Raw genomic sequence first — 21,046 nt, 5'->3', positions numbered from 1 at the left:
AGGCAGGCATCTCTGAGTGGATGATGTTTAGTTGAATCTGAATAAGGAGAAGTCAGAGACAGCCTGATGCAAACGAGGAGATGAGAAAGAATTCCAGCTGAGGGACAGGACAGCAAGTAGTAAAGATCCTGAGGGTACATGGAGCCTGGCAGATGATAGAGGGACTGAAAGAAAGCCAACCTCAGCTGTGCTTTCTCTCTCTTCCTCCTACTCCTGACCCAAGGCAGGGTTTGTCCTGTGTCAGGTCTCGTCACCTCTAGAGATGGAACTCCTTTTTCTTCCTGGAGACTCAGCCCCTCCCCTCTCTTAGTTACTAGTGGTTGAAAAGTGGCCCCTCCTTTCTCATGCCCCCTCCTCTCTGCCTCCTTTTACTCTGGAGGATGTGAGGGTGGGGAGCTCCCCTCAAACCACCCCTCCCCAACACACACACACACACACACACACACACACACACACGCCTGTTCCCCTTTCCTGCGGCCCTGGGGTGGGGGTTGGGTGGGGGAGGAGGGAAGTTGGCAACAGGAAGTGAGGAGAAGAGCATAGACTGTGAGGGAGGGAGAGAAAAAAAAAAAAAAAAACACAGCCGAGGACCAGGTTTCTCCCTCAGTACCTGGGTAACCCCAGCCAGGATCTGGTGGTGAGAAAATGGTGGGGGAGAGGGGGAGGTAGTTAGGTGGAGAGAGGTTTGGGGAGAATACCTACCCCTTTCTCCCCCCTTTCCTGGCAGGCTGGACCCCAGCTCCTCATGTCAGAGCCCCCCGTGTACTGTAACTTAGTGGACCTTCGCCGCTGTCTCCAGTCCCCACCCCCAAGCCCTGCGTGTCCCCCGCTGCAGAGGCTGGACGCCTGGGAGCAGCACCTGGACCCCAACTCCGGACGCTGCTTCTACAGAAACGCGCTGACTGGCTGCAAGTCCTGGAAGCCTCCACGCCGCACTCGAACCCAGGAGACGGTGAGACCTTCCCTCCTGCTTCTCTCTTTGTCCCTTCCATCTCCTCCTCTCCCCTGCTGTATTCCAAGGCAGCGTGTTTGCTTTCTGGGGCTCGCAGAAGATCAAAAGAATCAGAAAATTGTGAGAAGGGTGCCCCCCTCAACCTGCTCTCAACCTACCTCCTCTTCCCCCCCCTCCCCCCCAGAACCCTGGCTCCATGGAGGGAACGCAGACCCTGAACAGGGACAACGGTGTCCTGCAACCTCAGGCCAAGGGCTCAGAATCTGACACCGGGTCCCCAGAACTGCTCAACCCCCAGGTGAGATCCCTGCCTCCTCCCGTTTAACGCAGGAAAAGCCATCTTTTCACCACTTTCTCTTATGCAAGACATTCTTCTTTATTACACTCCTGTCACCCACATCCGCACTCCTCTTCCTCCGCAGCGAGGGACTTCCAAGGTAGAGTTTGCTCCACCTGTTTTTCTCCAACCCCCTGCCCCAGGGTTCACCCTGCCTCCACCCGCGCACCTCCCAGCTCAACCCCCGAGACCAGCCTGCAGCCCAGCAGCCCCTTCGGCCTCTGCCGCAGGTCCTGGACGACCCTCACGTAAGTTTCCCATTTTCGTGTGAATGCAAGATCCTCCCAGCCCCACCCCCCAATTCCTGCTCCTCCGAAACATCTTCCTCTTTCTGACTGTTCTCTGGGGAGCCTCCCTTACGCAGCCTCCCTTACCCAGCCTCCCTTACGCAGCCTCCCTTACCCAGCCTCCCTTACCCAGCCTCCCTTACGCAGCCTCCCTTACCCAGCCTCCCTTACCCAGCCTCCCTTACCCAGCCTCCCTTACGCAGCCTCCCTTACCCAGCCTCCCTTTCCCAGCCTCCCTCGAAACTTTAAGCCGAGGTTCTGTGAGGCGCACTGGGTGACTTACTGGTACCCCTTCTCCATTTCCCAGGAGGTGGAGAAGTCGGGCCAGCTCAACGTGACTAAGATTGCTCAGGGGGGACGCAAGCTCCGGTGAGGCCCGGCTGTTGGACCCCTCCCGTCGGGTAGAGCAGTGTTGGGAGAGCGCCCTCCCCGAGGGATTCTAAACGGCCTCTGCGCGGCTGCTGCCCCTCTGCCCCTGCAGGAAGAACTGGTGCCCGTCTTGGGTGGTGCTAGCGGGTAACAGCCTGATGTTCTACCGAGAGCCGCCCCGGGCGGCACCCTCCTCTGCAGCCTGGGTGAGTGAGCGAGGGGAGGGCCGGTGCCCGAGGGCACGGCTCTCCCCGCCTCAGGCCAGCTGTGGGCACGGGGGCGTGGGGGAAGGGGAGGAATTAGGAAGCAGCGCAACCTCCCACGTCCTTGTGGTCCACCCGGCGAGAGGGAGACAGTGAGGGAAACCGCACCGCGGCCTCAGTTTCTCCCCTGACTCCCAGGGGCCAGCGGGCAGCCGGCCCGAGAGCAGCGTGGACCTACGCGGGGCGGCCCTGGCCCACGGCCGACACTTGTCCAGCCGCCGCAACGTCCTGCACGTGAGTGCCTCTCGAGCATCCTCCAAGCCTCCTCTGACCCGGGGGGTGCGCCCTCCATTTCCCGCGGAGTCTCCCCCTCGGCCTCCCCGCTCTATATGCTCCTCCCCGCTGACCCACGCCTTTCCCCCGCCGGCGCCCCAGATCCGCACGGTCCCCGGCCACGAATTCCTGCTGCAGTCAGACCTCGAGGCCGAGCTGCGCGCCTGGCACCACGCGCTGCGGGCGGTCATCGAGCGCCTGGTGAGAGGGGCAGGCGGGGGCGGGGCGAGAGAGTGGGGGAGAGCCGTAGGGCTGGGGGGCAATGGGAGGCAGGATGGGCTCAGTGCGGGGCCCTGGGGTGGGGCTGGGACGTGGAGCCCCAGCAGCCAATTAGGGTCTCCTTGCTTGGAGCTGGGGGTGCAGATTTCTCTCCTCTCTTCCCATCTCCTACTCGGCCCACCTCACCCGCCTGGATCTAGGATCGGGAGAACCCGCTGGAGCTGCGCCTGTCAGGTTCGGGGCCGGCGGAGCTGGGGGAGCTGAGCGCTGGGGAGGACGAAGAAGAGGAGTCGGAGCCGGTGCCCAAGCCACTGCTTCGTTTCGGCGGCCGCCGGAGCTCCAGTGAGAGGCGGGCCTGGGGGCGGGCCTCGGGGGCTATTTCCAGGTTCCCCCTCCCGGCAGCTGTGCTCACACTCCGACCCCCGGCCTCCCACAGGTCGCTGCCCGGAGGGAACCGAGCAGAACCGCGTGCGGAACAAACTGAAGCGGCTGATCGCTAAGAGACCGCCCTTGCAAAGCCTGCAGGAGCGGGGTCTGCTCCGAGGTGAGGTGGGCTGGCCCAGCGGGTGCCTTTCTCCTTCGTGCCTCCGGGAGTGTTTTTGCGTTCCTGATCTGGGCCTCGGCCCATTTCATGGATGAGAAAACGTCAGTGAGGCTCGGAGTAGAATTGCTCTTCGGAGACCATTGCTTTTCCCACTACTGCTGACTTTGGGAGGTGGGTGTACCTCCTTGCACAGGCCTAGAACAGGCAGCCAGGAGGGCGGGCCCGACTTTGGAGGGAAGGCCTGTGCGGAGAAGAGCTTCTGTGGGTGACACTGCCACCTCATCCTGTGTCTCCCCAGACCAGGTGTTCGGCTGCCAGCTGGAATCGCTGTGCCAGCGGGAAGGAGACACTGTGCCCAGCTTTGTGCGGCGCTGCATTGCTGCTGTAGATAAGAGAGGTAATTTTCCCAGAGGCCCCAGGCCTACCCTGCCAGCAGACCAAGGCCTGGAATTTCCCACCTCCCTCACTCTTCCTTTTAGCCTTTTCCCTTCCACCCTTGGTTCCCTCGCCAGACCTCATCACACACATTAGAGCGAGAATCCTTATCTTCTTTTTCCTCGCCTCATCTCCTAGGTCTAGATGTGGATGGCATTTACCGGGTGAGCGGGAACTTGGCAGTGGTCCAGAAACTTCGCTTCCTGGTGGACAGAGGTGAGAAGGCCTGTGGGCAAGTGGTGGTACTAAGAACTTCATGTCTCAAAACCACAGGCAGTTCCGAGGGAGTGAGCTGGCAGACAGGGAGGTCTTCTGGCTGGAACTGCATGTCTTAGCTCTGAATCTCTTCTCATACATGTTGCAGAGCGGGCGGTCACCTCCGATGGGAGGTACGTGTTCCCAGAGCAACCAGGACAAGGTACTTACATGAAAGGCCCCTTTGGGCCCTTAAAAATTCCCCACATCCTCCTTGTTCCTATGATTCCCCCATCTCCTGCTCCTGGAAGGGTTGTCCCCATCCCTACCTCTGCAATCCTGCCCTACTGTAGACTCCCTAGGCCAAGCGTGTCAAACTCAAAGGCTATCACGGGCCAAATAAATGAGACATGCGACCCACGGGCCAAGAGTTTGACATGCTTGCCCTAGGCATTCCTATGCCTGCCTCAGCTGGCTCTTCTCCCAGATTCCTGATCTCTCAGTCTTTGGGTCCCTCTGGCCCTTCATGAGCCCTGAACCCTTCTATACCTCCTTCTTCTTCCAGAAGGCCAGTTAGATTTGGACAGTGCTGAGTGGGATGACATTCACGTGGTCACTGGAGCCCTGAAGCTTTTTCTCAGGGAGCTACCCCAGCCTCTGGTACCCCCACTGCTGCTGCCCCATTTTCGTGCTGCCCTTGGTAAGGGATGGGAGCTTTGAGCAATACGCTTGATATCGTGGGGAGATGTGAGGGGTAAAGAATAAAATAGGGGTTCTCTTATACTCTTCTGTCTCATCCTGAACACAGAGATGGAAAATAACTTTCAGCACATGTGCCGACCCCAGTTGTTGTTGGTTTGTTTTGTGTGTGTGTGTGTGTGTGTGTGACTGTTTAGAGTGCTGAATTGAAAAGATTTCTAAAGCTACGGTTGGGCTCAGTGAAAAAGGAAGCTGCTATGCATAAATGATGTCTTCCATGGGCCTGGGAAAGAGTAATGTTACCCTCCCTGCACTAGCACCTTCCCTAAGTTCACCCCCATGCCCTTCCCATTACTCTTTCTCTACAGAGCTCTCGGAATCAGAACAGCGCCTCTCTCAAATAAGAGAATTAATAGCCTCAATGCCGAAGCCCAACCAAGACACTCTGTGGTACCTCCTGGAGCATTTATGCAGGTCGGGAAAACTGAACATCTTGGTCATTAGGGAGAGGGTGGGGTGGGGCATGCAGCAGGGACTTTATTCGAATGGGGTGAAGAAGGTAGGGAAATACCCACGTTTAGAGCAGATTGATGAAACGGGCAACTTTTGTGCAGGGGTCATATTATGAGGGTCAAAACCTGTGGTCAGCATCAAATGGGGAAATGGGGACCAAGATCAGCACAATGATGCTGTGTGAGAAGTAAGGGAAATCTAACCTCTCCCTTCCCTCTGCCTCCTTCTTTCCCATTGGAACAGTGGTGATGGCTTATTTGGCTGAGCTGGGCCTGGGCAGTGACTTCTGAGAGAGGATAGCCATTTGAATTAAAGCCTCCCAAACTGTGAGCAGAGAGCACTCTAGGGGCAGTCTCTGACGCTGGGAAGAGGTGGTTGTATCCTGGCTTGTATCTTCAAGTTGTATCTTGAAGGTTTCTCCACTGGTCCTATCTCATCCCCCTCGAGGCTCTCTCTCCTTGGTTTCCTTTGGCCACTACATGGAGGGATCCCAGAGTGAACTCTTCCCTGCTCAAATCTTTGAAGGGTTAGATTTATTTGAAGTGGCAAAGCTGCCTCCTTATAGCCCCTTCTCTTGGCCTTTGCCCACAGGGTGATAGCACACTCAGATAAGAACCGAATGACCCCCCACAATCTGGGAATTGTGTTTGGACCAACCCTGTTTCGGCCGGAGCAGGAGACATCTGACCCAGCAGCCCATGCTTTCTACCCTGGGCAGCTAGTCCAGTTGATGCTCACAGACTTCACCAGCCTCGTCTCCTGACTGGGGCACGGAAGAAGAGAAAAGTGGTACCCTTTGGTGTTGTGGTGTGTTCTGAGGACATCCCTTTAAATCCCGTGTCTCCCAGATGGCTGTCTCCATCTTTGTGAGTCTGACCTGAGGGGTTGGGATGTGGTGAGATAGCTTCTCTAAAGAGGAAAGTGGGGGAATTAACCCCTACTTCTCTTCTTGTTCCCTATCATCGCCCCTCCCCAAGATAATAGCACATAAAGCAGGGCTTTTTCTGATGCAGTTCCTTTATTAAGAAACAGTGTCATTATCAAATCCCTCCCCCAAATATATACAGATTTTATACAGCCCCCAGCCCCTACTCCTATCCCTGGGGCATCCCAGGGGTCTATGGCTCCTTCTCCTGACTCCTCTGGGGGGATGGACACCCCTTAGGAAATGTGGATCTGTGATGGGTGGGATTCCACACTTTAGGCACTAGAGTTGAGGAATTGTGTCTCACCAGGCAGGGACCCCAGTAAGACACTCATGCTGCCCACAGCCATGTTGGGGGCTCCTGAGGGAGGTGCAGTGTGTTCAGAGCTGCCCCCCTGATCATGGGAAGGGGGAGGACTCAGCCCCTGAGCCTCATCCAGAATAGCCACAAAGTCCAGCTGAGTGTTGTCAAGATCAAGAGAGTCCAGGGGGTTACACACCTGTCCTTCAGGAGGAGGGTATAAAGCAGGACCCCCTCCCAACCTGCCCACCTCAGGGTGCCCACAGCTGGGGTTGGTGCCCCCTGCCTTTAGGGGCCCATAGCAAGTGGGCAATGGGGGCAGAAGTCGAGGTGGTGCTGCTGCTCTATGGGAAGCTTTATTTCCCCCCACTGCAAAATTTTCATGGCATGGTGAAGGGGTAGAATAGGAGCCTGACTTGTGATTGGGCAAGTTAGGCGCAAAGCCAGGTCCATATGTGGCCATGGGGGCCTTGGCAGGGCTTGGGCTAACCTGGGAACCTCCCAGAAACTTGGGACTCTGGTAGAGAGGTTCCTGGACTGGGGGATCTCCCCTGCCCCCACCCTCCCACAGCAGCTCCTGTTGAGACTGAACATAATTACACACAAGCTGAGCCTTGAGCTGTCCTGTGGAATGAGTGGGGTGATCAAAATCTGGGCCAGGCCTGGATTCTGAAGGAAGATAATCAGGGGGTGGCTGGGGATAGGGACCTGATGGCGGGTATTGGGGAGGGGGTGGCTGGGGGTAGTGGGAGAACAGAGGTTGTGGGCATGGAGGCCCCTCATTGGGGTGGACATTGAGGCAGGGTGCCGGTCCTGTGGAGTCAGAACCCATTGGACACCCCTGTTCCGGCTTGACTTGCACATGTCCATAATGTTCAAGACGAGGACACTGGCTGTAGGCTCCAGCTGGAGGCTTGGTGCCTGGGTACAGCCCGGAGTGGGCAGGGAACTCACCCCATGTTTCTGGGGTGGGGTCAGGATAGGAGACCTGCTGGGGACAGGGATTGTGGTTGTAGTTGGTGGGTGGACCAGGTCCAAGAGGCAGGGAGCCTGGACCCCTAGCTCCATAGGGCTCAGCTGCTGTTCCCTCAGGTCCCCTGTAACCCAGAGTATCAGCAGGTGGGAAGTCCATATAGGGGTTCAGGCCGCTGTCCATCATGGAGGTCCCAACCTCTGGCTCCTCCCGTAGCCCTCTGGTATCCACAGCGACATTCTCAGTGATGCTGGGGGGCTGTGGTGAGTAGACAGAGGTTGGGAGTTGGGGATCAAAGTTCCGTCCTCCCCCTGCCATGGTAGGGTATGTGTGAACACAACCCAAGCTCTTGAACCGCTGGACCCTGGCTGGGGGCGGGTGGTCAGCAGCCCGGGCTGGGTCACTGGCCCTCCGGGTGACCCCTGCATTGGGGTTGTATCCTGGATACTCAGCTCGGCTTCTCCAGGGAGGTCCTGGGAGACCCCCCATTCGATCTAGGCTGGATGCTGCAGTGGGTGGGGTACCACCTCCTCTGGCTGAAGCATATCTTGTCCGGAACAGGTAGTGCTGGGCAGGTGTGAGGCCAGGCAAAGAGGATGCCCCATTCTCTGGTGGGGAGCCAGGGGGAAAAGGAGAGGCCAGGGAGGAGCGGCGGCTGACAGTGTAGGCTGAGCTGACGCTGCTGGAGCTGCTGCTGCGGCGGTCAAGAGAAACTGGGGGGCCCAGCCGGCGGGACACAGGGGTGCCTGCAAGTAATAGGGAGAAAAGGCAGGGTGGTCAGGAAGCCCCCTGAATCTCACCTGCCTGCCCCATTGGGACAGCCTTGTCCTGGAATCCCGGGGAAAGGCTCCTTAACTCTAACCATTCGGTCTGTCTCCTCTTTCTCCCATGCCCCTTCTGCTTCTGTGTCACCAGGGGTTCCGGGCTGCTGTGAACAGTTGTACAGGTTGTACCTGGTACACTGCACTGTGCTAGGGGACAGCATTCACCTCCCAGATTACGTATATCACAACAGTTTTCCGATGGATGGAAGGGCGGTGTCTTAAGGAACGGGGGCCTGTTCTAGTGTACAAAGCTTCTATATTGAAGCTCTGAAGGGTGAAGCGTCCCTCCAACTTCAGGGAAGGTCCAGATCTCAGCCCAGCGACCGCCCGCTACACCCAGGTCTCACCAGTGTGGGTCAAGCTGGGCAGTTTGAGGCCCCGGGGCCCCACTGGCCGGAGTTGATGTAGCTGGTCCAGCCTGAGGTTCTCAAGGCGGCGAAGCGTGGACAGACCGGTGCCAGCAATGCAAGGCCCCTCGTCCAAGCTGGACAGGTCCTCGGTGCTGCCCCCGGTATTTCCAGTCATTTCCACACCGCTGTCGGTGTTCGCCGCGCTGCCTGCTGGGGAGTGGTCGCTGCTGCAGGACGACTGGGCCCCAGGACTTGGCTGTGGCTTCTGTGAGGAAGATGAGGACTGAGGGTGGCACCCTTCCTCCTTTCCCAGAAGTTGGGGAGTGGCTAAAAGCCAGTGGCTGCTCGGGTTGAGGGGAGGCTTACAGGTGTAGAGAGGGCTGAGCAGGTGAGGGATGGGGCAAAGGAGGAGAGACGTTGATGAGCAGAGCCGAGGCTGGAGCACAGATCGCCTGGGCTCAAATTCGTCCTCTCAGTTCTATGACCTTGGAAAATTTCTCTATGCCTGAATTTCCTCATCTGAAATGGGGAAAGTACGTTCCTTTCTCGTGAAGTTGTTGTGAGGTGTACATGAAATTATACAGGTAAAGGGCTTGGAATCATTGCACTGAAATCCCTAATTTGGGCCAGTCCCAGGAGCCACACGGGGACACTTAGAGGACTGGCCACGGAAGAGTGAGAGGATGGGATGGGCGAGCTGGGAAGACGTCAGCAAGGCTGCGTGGAGGGGGGTATGGAGGCAGAGGCCTGTCCGGGCGTCTCACCATGGCACCCTCTGGCACAGTCAGTCTACTCTCCTCCCTGACGGGGCCTCCATCCCGCTCCCTCTTGGGCTCCACTGTGGAAAGGGATGGTGCCCGAGGCAGGGGGCCGTCCCCTCGGTGCCGCTTGGTCACGTGGGCGTCAGGACCGTGCACTGTCTTGACATGTTTCCGGAGTGAGCTGGGATCCGTGTAGCGTTTGGTGCAGCCAGGGAGCTTACACACATATGGCTTCTGTTGAGTGGAAAATAAAGACAGCAGACAAAGGTGTGAAAGTGGAAGAATGCAGAAGGAATGCAAAAAATGGGTGGCATCAAGTGAGGGCGAGGGGCAAGGGGTTACGCACAGCATTCAAGGAAGTACGGAGAGTGGGGCCCGTGGAGTAAAAAAAATGAGAGGATGGGGGAAAGATCAGGAAAACTGACAGCCCAGGCCTGGGAGAGATGAAGGGTGAACCCAGGTCTGTGAAGCCTCATTAACTCAGGGGTTGAAGGGATCAGGGGTCTCCTTTAGTTACAATGGGTCTTTTTTAAATTAGCCCTTTGGCTGGTTAGAAGTGGGGGGCAGGGTGGTAAGAGGAAATTCTTGGTTTCAGAATGGTCTCCGGGTAAATTGTACAGGAGGGGAGAACTCACCTCCGTGGAGTGGGTGCTGGGCTAAGGGATTTCTTAAGGGGGGAACTCCCCGATAGGTGGCTTCTCAAGTGGGGAGGGTCTCTGAGGCGGGGCACTGACCTCATTGGAGTGGGTCCGATTCTGGTGCTTGGCTCGGTCACTGGCATTGCTGAAGGCTTTACTGCAGCCCTCGTGCTCACACATGTATGGCTTCTCACCCGTGTGTGACCGCAGGTGTGTCTTCAGATTTTCGAGGCGTGAGTATGACTTCCGGCACCCCTCAAACTGGGGGATAGAAGGGTCAAAGGATAGCGCTCAGACAGAAGGACATGGAATTAGAGGAACCCTGAAACTCAAATGGGACATACGTCAGAGACTATAATTCCAGATGGGAGAGCACTGGGGCTGCAGGAGAATTCCCATCATTAGGGGAAGAGGGCAGACAAAAGCTGGGGCAGCAAGTAGCCGGAGGCACTCTGCCTGCAGGGCCATGGAGCTGAGGCCAGAGCACCTCCTGGTCAAGCCGGGGCAGGGCTCCCTGCATGGGGATCTTGGACTGTTTTGGGGTGGGGTGATCTGGGAGTGTCTTCTGTCCTCCATGCGGGGCTTCCCCGTTAGGCAGAGTGGTAGGCACAGTGCCTGGGGCCCACAGTACTTTCAAGGGTCCCACAAAAATGTTTTAATTTCTTTGAAAAGCAAGAGGAAATTAGCTTTTAAATCCAAGAAAGTGTTCCAACATATAATAGCAACATGTTTATCGTCATACCAACAGTCATGAAACACACATTTTTAATATTTGCTTCTGGAGGAAGGGACCCATGGAGGGCTGCCCCAGTTTGAGGAGGACCCTGAGCTTGGAAGAGGGAGCCTCACCGTGCACTTGTGTGGCTTCTCGCCCGTGTGTCTGCGCATGTGGACCACCAGCATGTACTGGGCTTTGAAGGGCCTCAGCTCCCTGGAGCAGCCCCCCCAGTGGCACACGAACTCCTTCCGCTCCCCGTGGATGTGCTCGCTGTTGATGTGCTGAGGGAGGAGATGCAGAGGCTCTCTGAGGTTCTCCTGTGCCAGGAGACCCAGACCTCCTTCCCTTGACCTTCCCGCCACACCATATTCCTCTACGGCTCCACTTCACGGGGGAAGATGGTGCAGGAAGGACACGATAGCCCACATCTCAGTTCTGCCAAGTTTTGTTCTTTTTTAAAAAAATATACTTTATTGATGTTTTACAGAGAGGAAGGAAGAGGGATAGAGAGTTAGAAACATCGATGAGAGAGAAACATCCATCAGCTGCCTCCCGCACACCCCCCACCGGGGATGTGCCGGCAACCAAGGTACATGCCCCTGAACTGGAATCGAACCTGGGACCCCTCAGTCCCCAGGCCGACACTATCCACTGAGCCACACCGGCTAGGGCAGTTCTTCCAAGTTTGTAAAACAAAGCTACATCTTCTGAGTTTATGCCTGCTCAAAAGGGCACTCAACCTCTGACCTCAGTATCCTCTGACCTCCTGCTCTCAGCCTGATTCCAGGGTCCCGCCCAGAATGTCCTACAGGTTCCAGCCAACATTCCTGTTACCCCCTGGGGCTCACGTGCACCAGCTGCTCCTGGGAGTCAAATTCCTGGCTGCAGCCATCCCAGCGGCAGTCAGTCTCATACACAGATTCAGGCTCAGGCTTCTCCTCTCGCTCCATGTCTTCCCGCCCATCCAGCATCCCCAACAGGGGATCCTAAGGCAGGAGAGGCAATCCTAGGGTCACTTGGATGACAGCTTTGGTTTCACTCAGGTCCCGGAAGTAAAGCCTCCCCACCCTTACCTGTGTGCCTGTGGAGTTGGGACTGGACATGTCACCTTCCAAGGGCTCCTCCGGACACTTGCTGACCAGCATGTCCAACTCAGACTTCAACTTCACCACGGGAAAAAGTGGGGGTGTGAAGGTGGAGGTGGGCCGAAGGAAGAGGGAGCCCAGCCCCGAGTGCCCCCACCAAGCAGCTGGAACCCCTGAATTTGATAGAGACTTCCTCCTCAGATTGCACTGGTGAACAGGATGGGCTAAAGGCGCTCTCTCCTTTGGAAGAGTCTGATTCAATCCCGAGAGTGAACTCTAGCACCTGTATTCCTTTATTTTCCTGGTACTGAAACTTCAGTATTCCCTGTCCTTCCTTCACGTTCCCCTATATAGTCCTCTCCCCACCCCTTTGAGTTGAGGCAGATAGGTAATAATATGAGGGCTCTCACCTGGCAAGTTGGGAGGGGTCCCCGGGACTGAGGATGTGGCATCATCGCCCCCTGGGTGGGGTCATGGGGACCGCAGGGCTGGACCCCGAAGGATGGTGAGGTCCCTTTTTGGTGATTCATCTGGGGTGGGAATCCCAGAGATGGGCTGAGGAGGAGGGGGGGGAGTGGTTACTTAGGACTATCACCTCAGAAAGTCTCAGGAGTTCTGGGGGCTATGCGAGGGTGCCTGGAAGACAGTATGGGAGGTGCTTGAGGCAGTCCTGGGGAGGTACTGAGGAGGGCTCAATGCCTTAGAAATTATAAGGATTCAAATAGGGCCAGGTAGTTTGGAGGGCTTGAGGCTTTTGATAGGGTTTGTTTGGGAGTGTCTTTTGGGGCCTTTTAGCCCAAAGCTGTCTGCACCTCATAGTGCTGATAGAGAGGTGACCATAGGAGCCCCCCGGAGAGGCACAGTGTGAGTTGATGAAGGCCACGAGGGAGCTGGGTGAGGTTCGGATAACTGTCTGCAGGTCCAGGCTGGCATCTGACAGAGGTGAGATGGAGAGTGCCCGCTTCTTGGTCAATTTGACTGCACTCCGGGGAGGAGGAAAGAGTGGGGCTGGCCAGGAAACAAGGGAGATAGATACGATAAAGTGGCATGCCTTTCCATGCACCCAACCCATGCGTCCTAACTCGCAAAAAAAAAAAAAAGACACGTGACTCTGCTTTGCCCTGTTGACCCCATCTGTGACCTCTTAATCATGCTCTGATGATCCCTCAAGCCCATCTCCAAGCATTTTCTTTTCGAGCTAGATCCCCTGCCCTCCCACTGTTTCCCTCAAGACAAATCCCCGAGGGGCAGAAAGGAGAGATGTTGCCTGAGGCCTCACCCTCGGTGCAGCTGTTGGTCTCTCTGGCTGGCCCATAACTGTGGGGGCCGGACATGAGGTTGGCGTGGTGGCAGAAGGGCAGACCAGACAGTCCTAGAGAAGAGAGACAACGGGAATGGCGGGCACACAAGGCTTCACCTTGAAACCCCAGGCAAGGCCTGGTCCCATTTGCCAAGCCCACATTACACAGGGCCTCCAATCTTTTTGTAGGTGGGAAACTGTCAAGGGATAGGAGACAGAAGAGGGATCCCTGGGGCTGGTAAGAAATCTGCCAGTCCTCAAGGCTCAGCGATTGGTATAGGCACTGACCTTCTGTCCCCATGCTGGGGGGCCCCTGGCTGGGGAGGGGCCTGAGACAGCAGGGCTCGCCATAGCTACTGACTGGCGGTGGGGTCATCGAGTTGAACATGGTGTCTCAGAGGAGGGTGTGGGAGCACTGCAGAAGGGGAAGGGAGATCTGCAAGTTACAACAGTGGGAGGAAAACAGGGAAGGTCAGATAACTAACTCAGGCACAGAACCCTGGGCAGAGCTTCCCCTGTGCTCCCAGCCCCCTCCAAGACATCTGGCACAGGAAATCAGGTGGAAATGAACATCACTCAGGTAATGTTGGCAAGGAACAAAGTCAGGTAAGGAGAGAAGTCCCAAAGAGGCAGGGGCAGTCTTGGCGGTGTTTGTGGAAAGTGGGTGGGAGCTCTGCCTGTGTGGTCTGTGTGTGTAGGGGAGAGTGTTGTGGACTAATTGTGCCTATGAGAGCTTCAAGTGATTTTAATGCCGTGGAACCTTTATTAATTCTTGCTCTGACCAGGGGCCAGCTTTGAGGAGTGGGCTGAGACTCCTGCAGAGCGTCTGGCTTAAGCACTGGGCTGGCTGTTCAGCCTGAGCCTCTTTCCCTTCATTTGTTACTGCTCAGGGACAGCCCGCCAACAATCCCTCCAGTGTCCAGCAGAGGGAGCCCTCGCCACAGCCCAGACAGAGAGGCTGGTGGGGCCAGGAGGAAGCACGGATGATCTGCCCTTTTCCCTCCAGAGCAAAACACTGTAGAACGGGATAAGGTTTCTGAAGGGAGCCTCCCGGGTCCGCGGCTTACAAAGGGTGGAAGTTGGTGTTATTCTGGGTGGTTTGAATCTGGGCACCCACCTAACGCTTTTGATCTGTTTGGGGGAACAGGTAAGGGACTGTGAGGGAAGTCTTTGGGAGAATAAAAAACAAAGTCATCCATTGGAGTAGTGAGGGAGGAAAGGGTGCCGCTGTCCGCTTTTCTCCTCAAACTCCGGTTTTTACTCCACCCCGTGTTTTCCGATTTCCCGAGACTGAGGGTGGGGTGGGGCGGGGTAGGGTGGAGAACGAACGGGAGCGGGCCGGCCGGCGCGGTGGGTGATCCCGGGATGCTGGGATTTAGGGTGAGGGCGGGGTAAGTTGGGGAGCGGAACCCGGACCCCATGACCCAGTCGGAGCTTCGCAGCCTCGACTGTACTCTTCCTAATTCCTCCTTTCCTAGCGGAGATCTGGATCCCGCATCCAAGACCTCCCAACTCGACCTTGGCACGATGGAGGGGGGGCACAGCTGGCTGGCAGCTGGATCGGGGGACACTTCTCCCGCCTCCTTCTATGACTCATCCAGGGGAAGAAGGCGGGGGCTCGCAAACGACCCCCCAACACTAAAGAGACGCCCCCAAACATGCCTACTAAGTCATCTTTCTGCCCCACGGCCCAGCCTCAGGGGTGCAGCCGCTGGAAATGGGGCGACATCCCTCCTCGCCCACGCGTGCCAGGGCCCACCCACGACTCCCCTTCACATTAGTGAAAGGAAAAATTTGCCAACTTTTCCAGCTTTAGTTAAGTTTTTCTGGGGTGTGGAGGAGAGCACAGGATTGGGCAGGAAGCTGGCTCTAGGGTTCTCCACCTGGAGCCCTGAATCATCTTGTGTGTCTTCCTATTTTCCAGAGTCCCTCTCGCACCCCCGCTCCCCAACTCCCAGGAGCCGGCCCCTCCCCCTTCTCCCGGTCCCGCCTTCTCCGCCCCCGTGCCTCCTCGGCCCACCCAAGTCGCCGCCGCAGGCTCTGGCTGCAGACGGCTCCGCTTCCCCCGCCCGCCCGCCCGCCCGGGAGCCCAGTCGAGCGAGCCGCAGCGAAGGGGGGAGTGTTGAGAGGCGGGACACATTCTTCCCTCCTCCCCTCAGTGCATCCAGAAAGCTGGCAGCGGCGCCCGGTGTGTGGGGGGGCCCCTGTTGGAGGGTGGGGGTCCCAGTGGCAACGTGGAAAAGAAAGAATCCAGAAACTACAGGGAGAGAAAGTGACCGGGCAAATAAAATAAGGTGTGTGTGGGGAGGAGAGCCATCAGGACACCTTAGGTTCCCGGGTATCCCAGCTGGCTTCCCAAGGGTTAACTCCAACAGACCCCCGGGAACCCCCATAGTGACGTAAAGGGCGGGGTCTGAGCCGCCTGGCGGGGATGCCGGGGAGATAATGGGGGAGGGGGTCTGGACCCCGCCCCCCTAGGGAAAACCACTCTAACTCCGGCCCTTACAACTCCCCCAGGAAATCGCCCCGCCTTCTTCCTCTACCCGACCGTAAAGCTCTATCCTAGGAAGACCCCAGTTCTCCAGCCCCCCAAAATCTCCATTTCTCAGTCTCTATGGGATCCCCTTTCCCTAATCCTGTCCCCAAAGCTAGCTGCACAGGGCGGATTGTTTCGGGGTCACGGGGCCTGAAAGAGGCTTCAGAGCGGCGAGCAAGGGCAGGCAGGGTGGTCTGAGCCAGAGGAGGGGCCTGGTCCAGCTCCCGTTTGGGAGGGGGACCCACAGGGATGCACCGGCAGGCAGTGGCTAGCGGTCCCGCCCCGTCCCAGTAGGGGTCTCCCTGCCGCTCGCCCCAGCTGTCCTGGTGGTCCTGAGGTCAGAGGGTCAAGACAAGGGCTCTTGGGCTCCTCCTTATCACCCTGCCCACAACCCTTGGGGACGCGGGAGTCCAAAGTCCTTGGGGCGTCTTTCTAGGGCCTAAACTAGACACGGGTCCCTCCAGCCCCCTTCCTTGTCCAGAAGACACTCCTTTTCCAAAAACACAGGCACCAGCAAGCACATCTGTCACAAGACAGGTCAGGGGTTCTAGCCCCGCCGACCCCCCCCCCCCAGTGGTTTTGTCACCTCACGCACACCCATCCCACCCCACCTGGGGTTCTCTCCTTAGCTGTCCCCTCCTTTCAGAAACACTGACGTCTTCCAGCCGGCGCTCAGACACACCTGGAGTTCCCTCTCTACCTTGCAGACCTCCAGCTAGCCGTCCCTCCAGCCTCTTCATCCCAACCTCATGAAAGTGAGATGTTTCTAATGTATGGGAGAGGCAGAGACAGACAAAGAGATCCACAGTTGCCTGAGACAGACACACAGACAGTCCGAAGGAAAAAAAAAAAAAGAAACAGAAAAAGGGAGATACAAATGAAAAAACTCTCCAAACGTTCTAATATCTCACCCCAGGCTCTCCCACCCCAATTCTGCCGCTGTGCCCCAGTTCTCATGGCTGGGCAGAGTCCCTCACAAGCAGAGCATCCCCTCAGGCCCCCTCCCCCACCTCTCCCAGGTGGTCCCCCGCCTGCCCCCCCTTCTCACCTCTGTCTGGGCGCTGGGGCTCGGGATGCGCGGTCCAGGGCTGGAGTCTGGGCTGGGGGGTGCGGTGGGAAGGGGGGGGCGGACGGGGCCACTGCAGCGCAGCCTCAGTGCCACCCCCACCCCCCCTAACCTGGCCCCCAGCCCTCCCGCCGGCCCAGCCCGCCGGGCCGCGAGCCGGGACCACCCGCGAGAAGCGCAAACTTTTTTTTCCCCTAATGCAAAAACTTTTTCTCGCTCAAGCCGCTGGCGCGCCGCCGCTCTTCCCGCTGGCCCTTCACCTCCCTCCTATTTCCCTCCCTCTTGCCGTTCTGTAGGATGAGGCGGGGTAGCTGGAAGCAAGAGAGGGGGTGCCGGGCTTATTGCACCCCCAGGACCCCCAGGATCCTCCCCCTCCCTTGAGGGACCCTATGCTGCCCCCCCCCCCCCGCAACTGAACACGCTGCTGGTGGTGGGCAGTAAATCCCGGCATGGATTCTTGGACCGGCTGTCCACGAAGAGGCCCTGAACCAGTGCCAGGAATACATTGCAGGGCGGGAAGGGGGCGACGAAAAAGTTCATTCCAGAAAGATTATGTTGGAGGTAGGGTCTTCGACTTCGGTGCCTAATGAGCACCACCCTGCGGTTTCTCGGCTGTCCTCACTCTTTGGATGGAACACGAAAGAGCTGGGACGGAGTTGGGGGGTTTGTTGGAAACAGGATTGTGACAGCCTTGGGTTGGGGGCCCTGAGCGTAAGGTGAGGGTTCTGTGGAGCATAAGAGGAACAGAGGCTGAGGCAATGGGTGCAGAGTGTGTGGACACAAGGCTACTAGGGAACCCTAGCACTGAGGCACTGTTCCCGAGGAACCCCGGTTCTCCTTGTTCTCGAAGTTCTGGAGAATGCGGCCACCTCCGCACCTCTGCGCTGTCCGCTCTCTTTCTGCTCTTCCAGGCTGTCTGCTCCCTCTGCTGGCCTTTGTGGCATATGACACCCCCCTGGAATCTTGGAGGCAGAGGAAACCTGGGAAGCCAAAGGAATAGGGTTGACAGATAGCCACCAAAGCCCAGTCGGGAGTCCAGGGAGGGGGTTGTATGAGCCCCCAAAACCGGACTGGCAGAGGCTGCTAGTGCAGAGCGGTAGTGTCTAATAGTGTCTCTTTGGATTTGTGTTGCCATGGTGATCAGATGCAGGGAAAGGGTCAGCTATTTCATTCTCTCTGACCTTTCTTTATGAGAAAGGGGCGAAAGCATGGTGGGGGGAAAGGTCCCTTTATTTTCTGTTACCCTCAGACAGACCTCCCACACCCTAACTCTGCTTCCAAGAACCACTGCCTTGGGGCTGGAGGGTTAGTAGGTTAACTGTTCAGTCTGAGGGTCAAGGGGAAAAGGTGACACTAGGAAGTGATCTGAGGCCAGACGCATATAGATAGTAGCTGTGAGGTACAGATAAGGAGCGTATTTGAGCTCCCTCCCCCATGTTTCTTTGACGCAGACACCAGTTATACCCAGAGGGTCAAGCACGACCAGAGGTCACTGGAGAAGAAGGGATCCTACTCATGCTCCGGTCTCAGCCATGTGCCCCATCCTCCAGGGTAGTTCTTTTAGGTCACACTGCTTTCTCCTTCCCACACCGCTTTCTCTAGATCAGCAATTCTCAAATATTTGGTTTCAAGACCACTTTACACTCTTTAGATTTACCAAGCTTTTGTTTATGTGGTTTATATCAATTTACCATATTAGAAATTAAAACTGAAAGAAGTTTGTAACACAAGAATACACAAAGCACACATCCCATTAACAATGTCAGAAAGATGATGTAATCACATGTCACCAGCCGCTGGAAAACATTGAATGCTTTTGAGATAATGAAAATAAAAAGGCAAACAAACAACATCTTAGTATTATTATGAACATAGTTGTGACCCCATGGACACCCCTGAAAGGGTCTCAGGAACCTCCCAGGGGTCCCCAGACCGCACCTTGAGAACCATTGCTCTGGACCATCACCCCAGCCCTTTATGACTCAAACTGGTTGATTTTTTTTCTTCATTTTTATTAGGAACGTATAAACGTTTGTCTCCCCAGTGGGTCCTGCCCCTCACTGGGAAAAACCAAGGAACTTCTCAGACTCAGCACTCTTCTCTCCTGACTCCCATTTCTGGGGTTCTGCTCAACACCTTTCCTCAGCCCTTGCCCATCTCCTTCTTGACCTTCCCTTAAAGCACTTCAACAGCCCGACCCCTGGCCAGCCTGTTTCCCCTGCCCCAAGTCTGCTGGACCCTCCGTCTGCTTCTTTCTTCTCTCACTTGAGGACTTGGTCTTCTTGGGAGAGACTAAGTCATGTTCTCTGCCTGCTTCTTCCCTCCCTCCCTCCCTCCCTCCCTTCCTCCCTCCCTCCCTTGCTGCTGCTATTTTCTCATAGGGCTTAGGGCAGGAAATCATGCTTTCTGGGTAGATTCCTTCAGAGGACACACTTTCTCGAGCTCCCCACACATCAACCAGCCTGGAATAGACCAGCGCCTGGATAGGAAAGTGTCCATTTGGGTCCCAGAGAGGTCAACTCAGTCATACTGCCCGGTGGCCCATTGGGTGGTGGTGCAGATCAGGAATCTGATGCCTCCAGCCACAGATGCCCTTTGCCTGGGAACCCCCAACTTGATATCTTTACTTTGACCCCCAGATCCTCTTGCTAGCTGCAGCCACAGGCCTCCACCACCATATCTGGCACATCTGTCTTGACCACATTACCATCACGGTTCAGGTAGAGGAGAGAGAGAGGCCTTCGGGTAGTAGGGACACAGCAGGAGGTACCCAAGGGCCAAGGGTTGTTGGCCTTGAGGAGGCTGAAGACAGCAGAATGGAAGGAGGCAGCAATGCCCGGGCTGCCAGCCAGGTGGGAGGGGCACTGCCCACTGCAGTAATTCAGCTGGTACCCCTCAGGCTGCAGGATCCAGTCCCTCCATCCCAGTTCCTGGAAGTCTACGTAATGGTCTCGCCTACAACATAAGGGAGTCTCAGGCTCACAGGTGGGGGTCCTCCTCCTGACGCGGCCTGCTCCCTGCCCATTGGGACGGGTCTTAAGCTCCAGGAAGGGCCGCTGGTTTCCCTCTGTGTCCAGGAGGCGCGGAGGTTGGCCGGCAGCTGTGCTGTTGCCTTCCAGGGGACTGCAGTCCAGTTGGAGTCTCAGGACACGAGACTCCTCACCCCTCAAGCCACTAGAGGGCAGAGTCAGGGCATGCCAGCCAGGGCTTGTAATTGGGTGCTCAGCCAGGAAGGCCCCGGACCCTCTGTGCCTCCTCCTTGTGCCCCATCGAAAGATCTTCAAGTAAAGAGTGCCGGGAAGGGTGGGGAGTACATGAAGCCATAGGCGCGCATGGAACAGCTGGTGGGACCGAGGAGTGGACAGGTGGAAGGTGAGCATGGAGCTGCAGGTTGAAGTGGAGGAATCTGCCAGAAAGATGGAGAAAGGACTGAGGGACTGAGCAGAACTGGAGCTCTCCTCCGAGACTCCTGCAAGCCCTGCCCACTGCTCTCCCTAGCGCCCCCCTTTAGAAGAAACAGGGACTGTCTAGCATCCTCTGCACCCAGTCCCTGCCCCATCTTCTCCTCCTCCTCCTCCCACGCCCTGCTCTGTCTGCCTTGTCTGCCAGCCTCCCTTTCTGCCTCCCTTCCCCTGCTTGCTTTCTGCCTCTCTCTCTCTCACCCACCTGTGGTGGTAGCAAAGCTGATGACCTCCTCCCCTGTCGTCGGAGCCACACTTCCCTGCTGTAGTCTCCGGAGAGCTCTGCTCAGTGCTGCCCGGGGTGGAGGGTTAGTTATCCTGGGACGGCTGGTCAGGTGCAGCCCCTCCAAAATTTGCTGCTTGGCTAGCTCTAGGACCAGAGCTCGTTCTGCTTGGGGCGCCAAGGTGGGGCCCCCACAAGAGGGACACACAGACCTTGTCTCCTGTGCCCACACCAGTGCCCACAGCAGCACCAGCCGGAGCTGGACACCAGGAAGCCCCATGTTCCTGGTGAATGGCCCTGGGTCGAAACGGGAGCCTCGGATGGCAGTTGCTCCTGCTGTTGCGTCTGATTGCACGGAGGCCAAAGAGGGCACAGCAGCGGCGGACAGGAGTGCCACACCTACCCTTAGCCAAGGGCAGAGCCACCTGTCTTCCGTTGCTTGGTAGAAAGTGGACGGTCCGGTGGGTAGCTGTGTTTAGCACAGTCTGCCAATTTGACCCTCACAGCTCATGTCTGGTTACTGACTGGGGCCTCTTTAGAGCCTGCAGCCTGGGGCTCCCGCACCTCGTGGCCAGCCTGCAGACCTGCCTTCTGAGCACCAGATTGGCCAGCTCTGCTGCCCATCAAGCCCCTGCAGGGGGTGGATGTCCCCCCTCCCCTGGAGCTCAGGTTTCACCATCTGGCCCTGGTCACTGAGCTTGAGGTAGGGGTATGGGTGGGGGCAATGTGGACACGCATGATGCAAGAAAGAGGATGATTTCACATGGTCAGCCCTCAAGGTCTGGGACTTGGGGGAGGG

General features: G+C 57.1%; 3 protein-coding genes across 4 annotated transcripts; 1 reads left to right on the top strand and 2 right to left on the bottom strand.

Annotated features, from left to right (window-relative positions):
• The first annotated feature begins 511 nt into the window (after nucleotides 1-511).
• On the top strand, nucleotides 512-6,076 carry ARHGAP9 (Rho GTPase activating protein 9). Of its 2 annotated transcripts, none has more exons than XM_079775758.1 (16): nucleotides 512-637; nucleotides 728-952; nucleotides 1,137-1,250; nucleotides 1,433-1,537; nucleotides 1,884-1,945; nucleotides 2,058-2,151; nucleotides 2,347-2,442; nucleotides 2,584-2,682; nucleotides 2,901-3,042; nucleotides 3,137-3,244; nucleotides 3,543-3,641; nucleotides 3,818-3,895; nucleotides 4,044-4,097; nucleotides 4,440-4,574; nucleotides 4,942-5,047; nucleotides 5,678-6,076. In XM_079775758.1, the coding sequence occupies exons 2-16, from the start codon at nucleotides 746-748 to the stop codon at nucleotides 5,847-5,849; spliced, it is 1,671 nt and encodes a 556-aa protein (XP_079631884.1). In that variant the 5' UTR covers nucleotides 512-637; nucleotides 728-745; the 3' UTR covers nucleotides 5,850-6,076. The 2 variants fall into 2 exon arrangements, with proteins under 2 accessions (XP_079631884.1, XP_079631885.1); XM_079775759.1 differs by having other exon boundaries at nucleotides 568-637; nucleotides 836-952.
• A 185-nt stretch (nucleotides 6,077-6,261) lies between these two features.
• On the bottom strand, nucleotides 6,262-16,728 carry GLI1 (GLI family zinc finger 1). The gene is made up of 13 exons (XM_079775760.1): nucleotides 16,546-16,728; nucleotides 16,180-16,309; nucleotides 13,250-13,376; nucleotides 12,941-13,033; nucleotides 12,474-12,669; nucleotides 12,072-12,216; nucleotides 11,650-11,739; nucleotides 11,425-11,562; nucleotides 10,708-10,857; nucleotides 9,955-10,119; nucleotides 9,224-9,454; nucleotides 8,457-8,724; nucleotides 6,262-8,031 (listed from the first exon to the last, which is right to left on the bottom strand). Exons 3-13 carry the CDS (start codon nucleotides 13,347-13,349, stop codon nucleotides 6,287-6,289), a joined length of 3,321 nt encoding a protein of 1,106 aa, XP_079631886.1. The 5' UTR covers nucleotides 13,350-13,376; nucleotides 16,180-16,309; nucleotides 16,546-16,728; the 3' UTR covers nucleotides 6,262-6,286.
• A 2,483-nt stretch (nucleotides 16,729-19,211) lies between these two features.
• Nucleotides 19,212-20,527, bottom strand: INHBE (inhibin subunit beta E; the record flags this gene model as incomplete). The annotated part of the gene is made up of 2 exons (XM_079776013.1): nucleotides 19,212-19,969; nucleotides 20,230-20,527. The coding sequence occupies 2 exons, from the start codon at nucleotides 20,525-20,527 to the stop codon at nucleotides 19,212-19,214; spliced, it is 1,056 nt and encodes a 351-aa protein (XP_079632139.1).
• Nucleotides 20,528-21,046: the final 519 nt, after the last annotated feature.

This window comes from Cnephaeus nilssonii (assembly GCF_951640355.1).
Source record: "Cnephaeus nilssonii genome assembly, chromosome: 6".
In the NCBI taxonomy this organism is placed as follows: Eukaryota; Metazoa; Chordata; class Mammalia; order Chiroptera; family Vespertilionidae; genus Cnephaeus; species Cnephaeus nilssonii.
Note: the sequence above shows the minus strand (reverse complement) of the source record. Positions and strands in the feature narration are given on the sequence as shown.

Coding starts and splice junctions, on each gene's coding strand:
- ARHGAP9 (XM_079775758.1), top strand. CDS start 746: ATGTCAGAGCCCCCCGTGTACTGTAACTTAGTGGACCTTCGCCGCTGT. Junction 2,443..2,583: donor GCCGCCGCAACGTCCTGCAC/GTGAGTGCCTCT, acceptor CCGGCGCCCCAG/ATCCGCACGGTCCCCGGCCA. Junction 3,896..4,043: donor TCGCTTCCTGGTGGACAGAG/GTGAGAAGGCCT, acceptor TACATGTTGCAG/AGCGGGCGGTCACCTCCGAT.
- GLI1 (XM_079775760.1), bottom strand. CDS start 13,349: ATGTTCAACTCGATGACCCCACCGCCAGTCAGTAGCTATGGCGAGCCC. Junction 12,670..12,940: donor GACCAACAGCTGCACCGAGG/GTGAGGCCTCAG, acceptor TTTCCTGGCCAG/CCCCACTCTTTCCTCCTCCC. Junction 11,740..12,071: donor GACCCCTCCCAACTTGCCAG/GTGAGAGCCCTC, acceptor CCCGTGGTGAAG/TTGAAGTCTGAGTTGGACAT.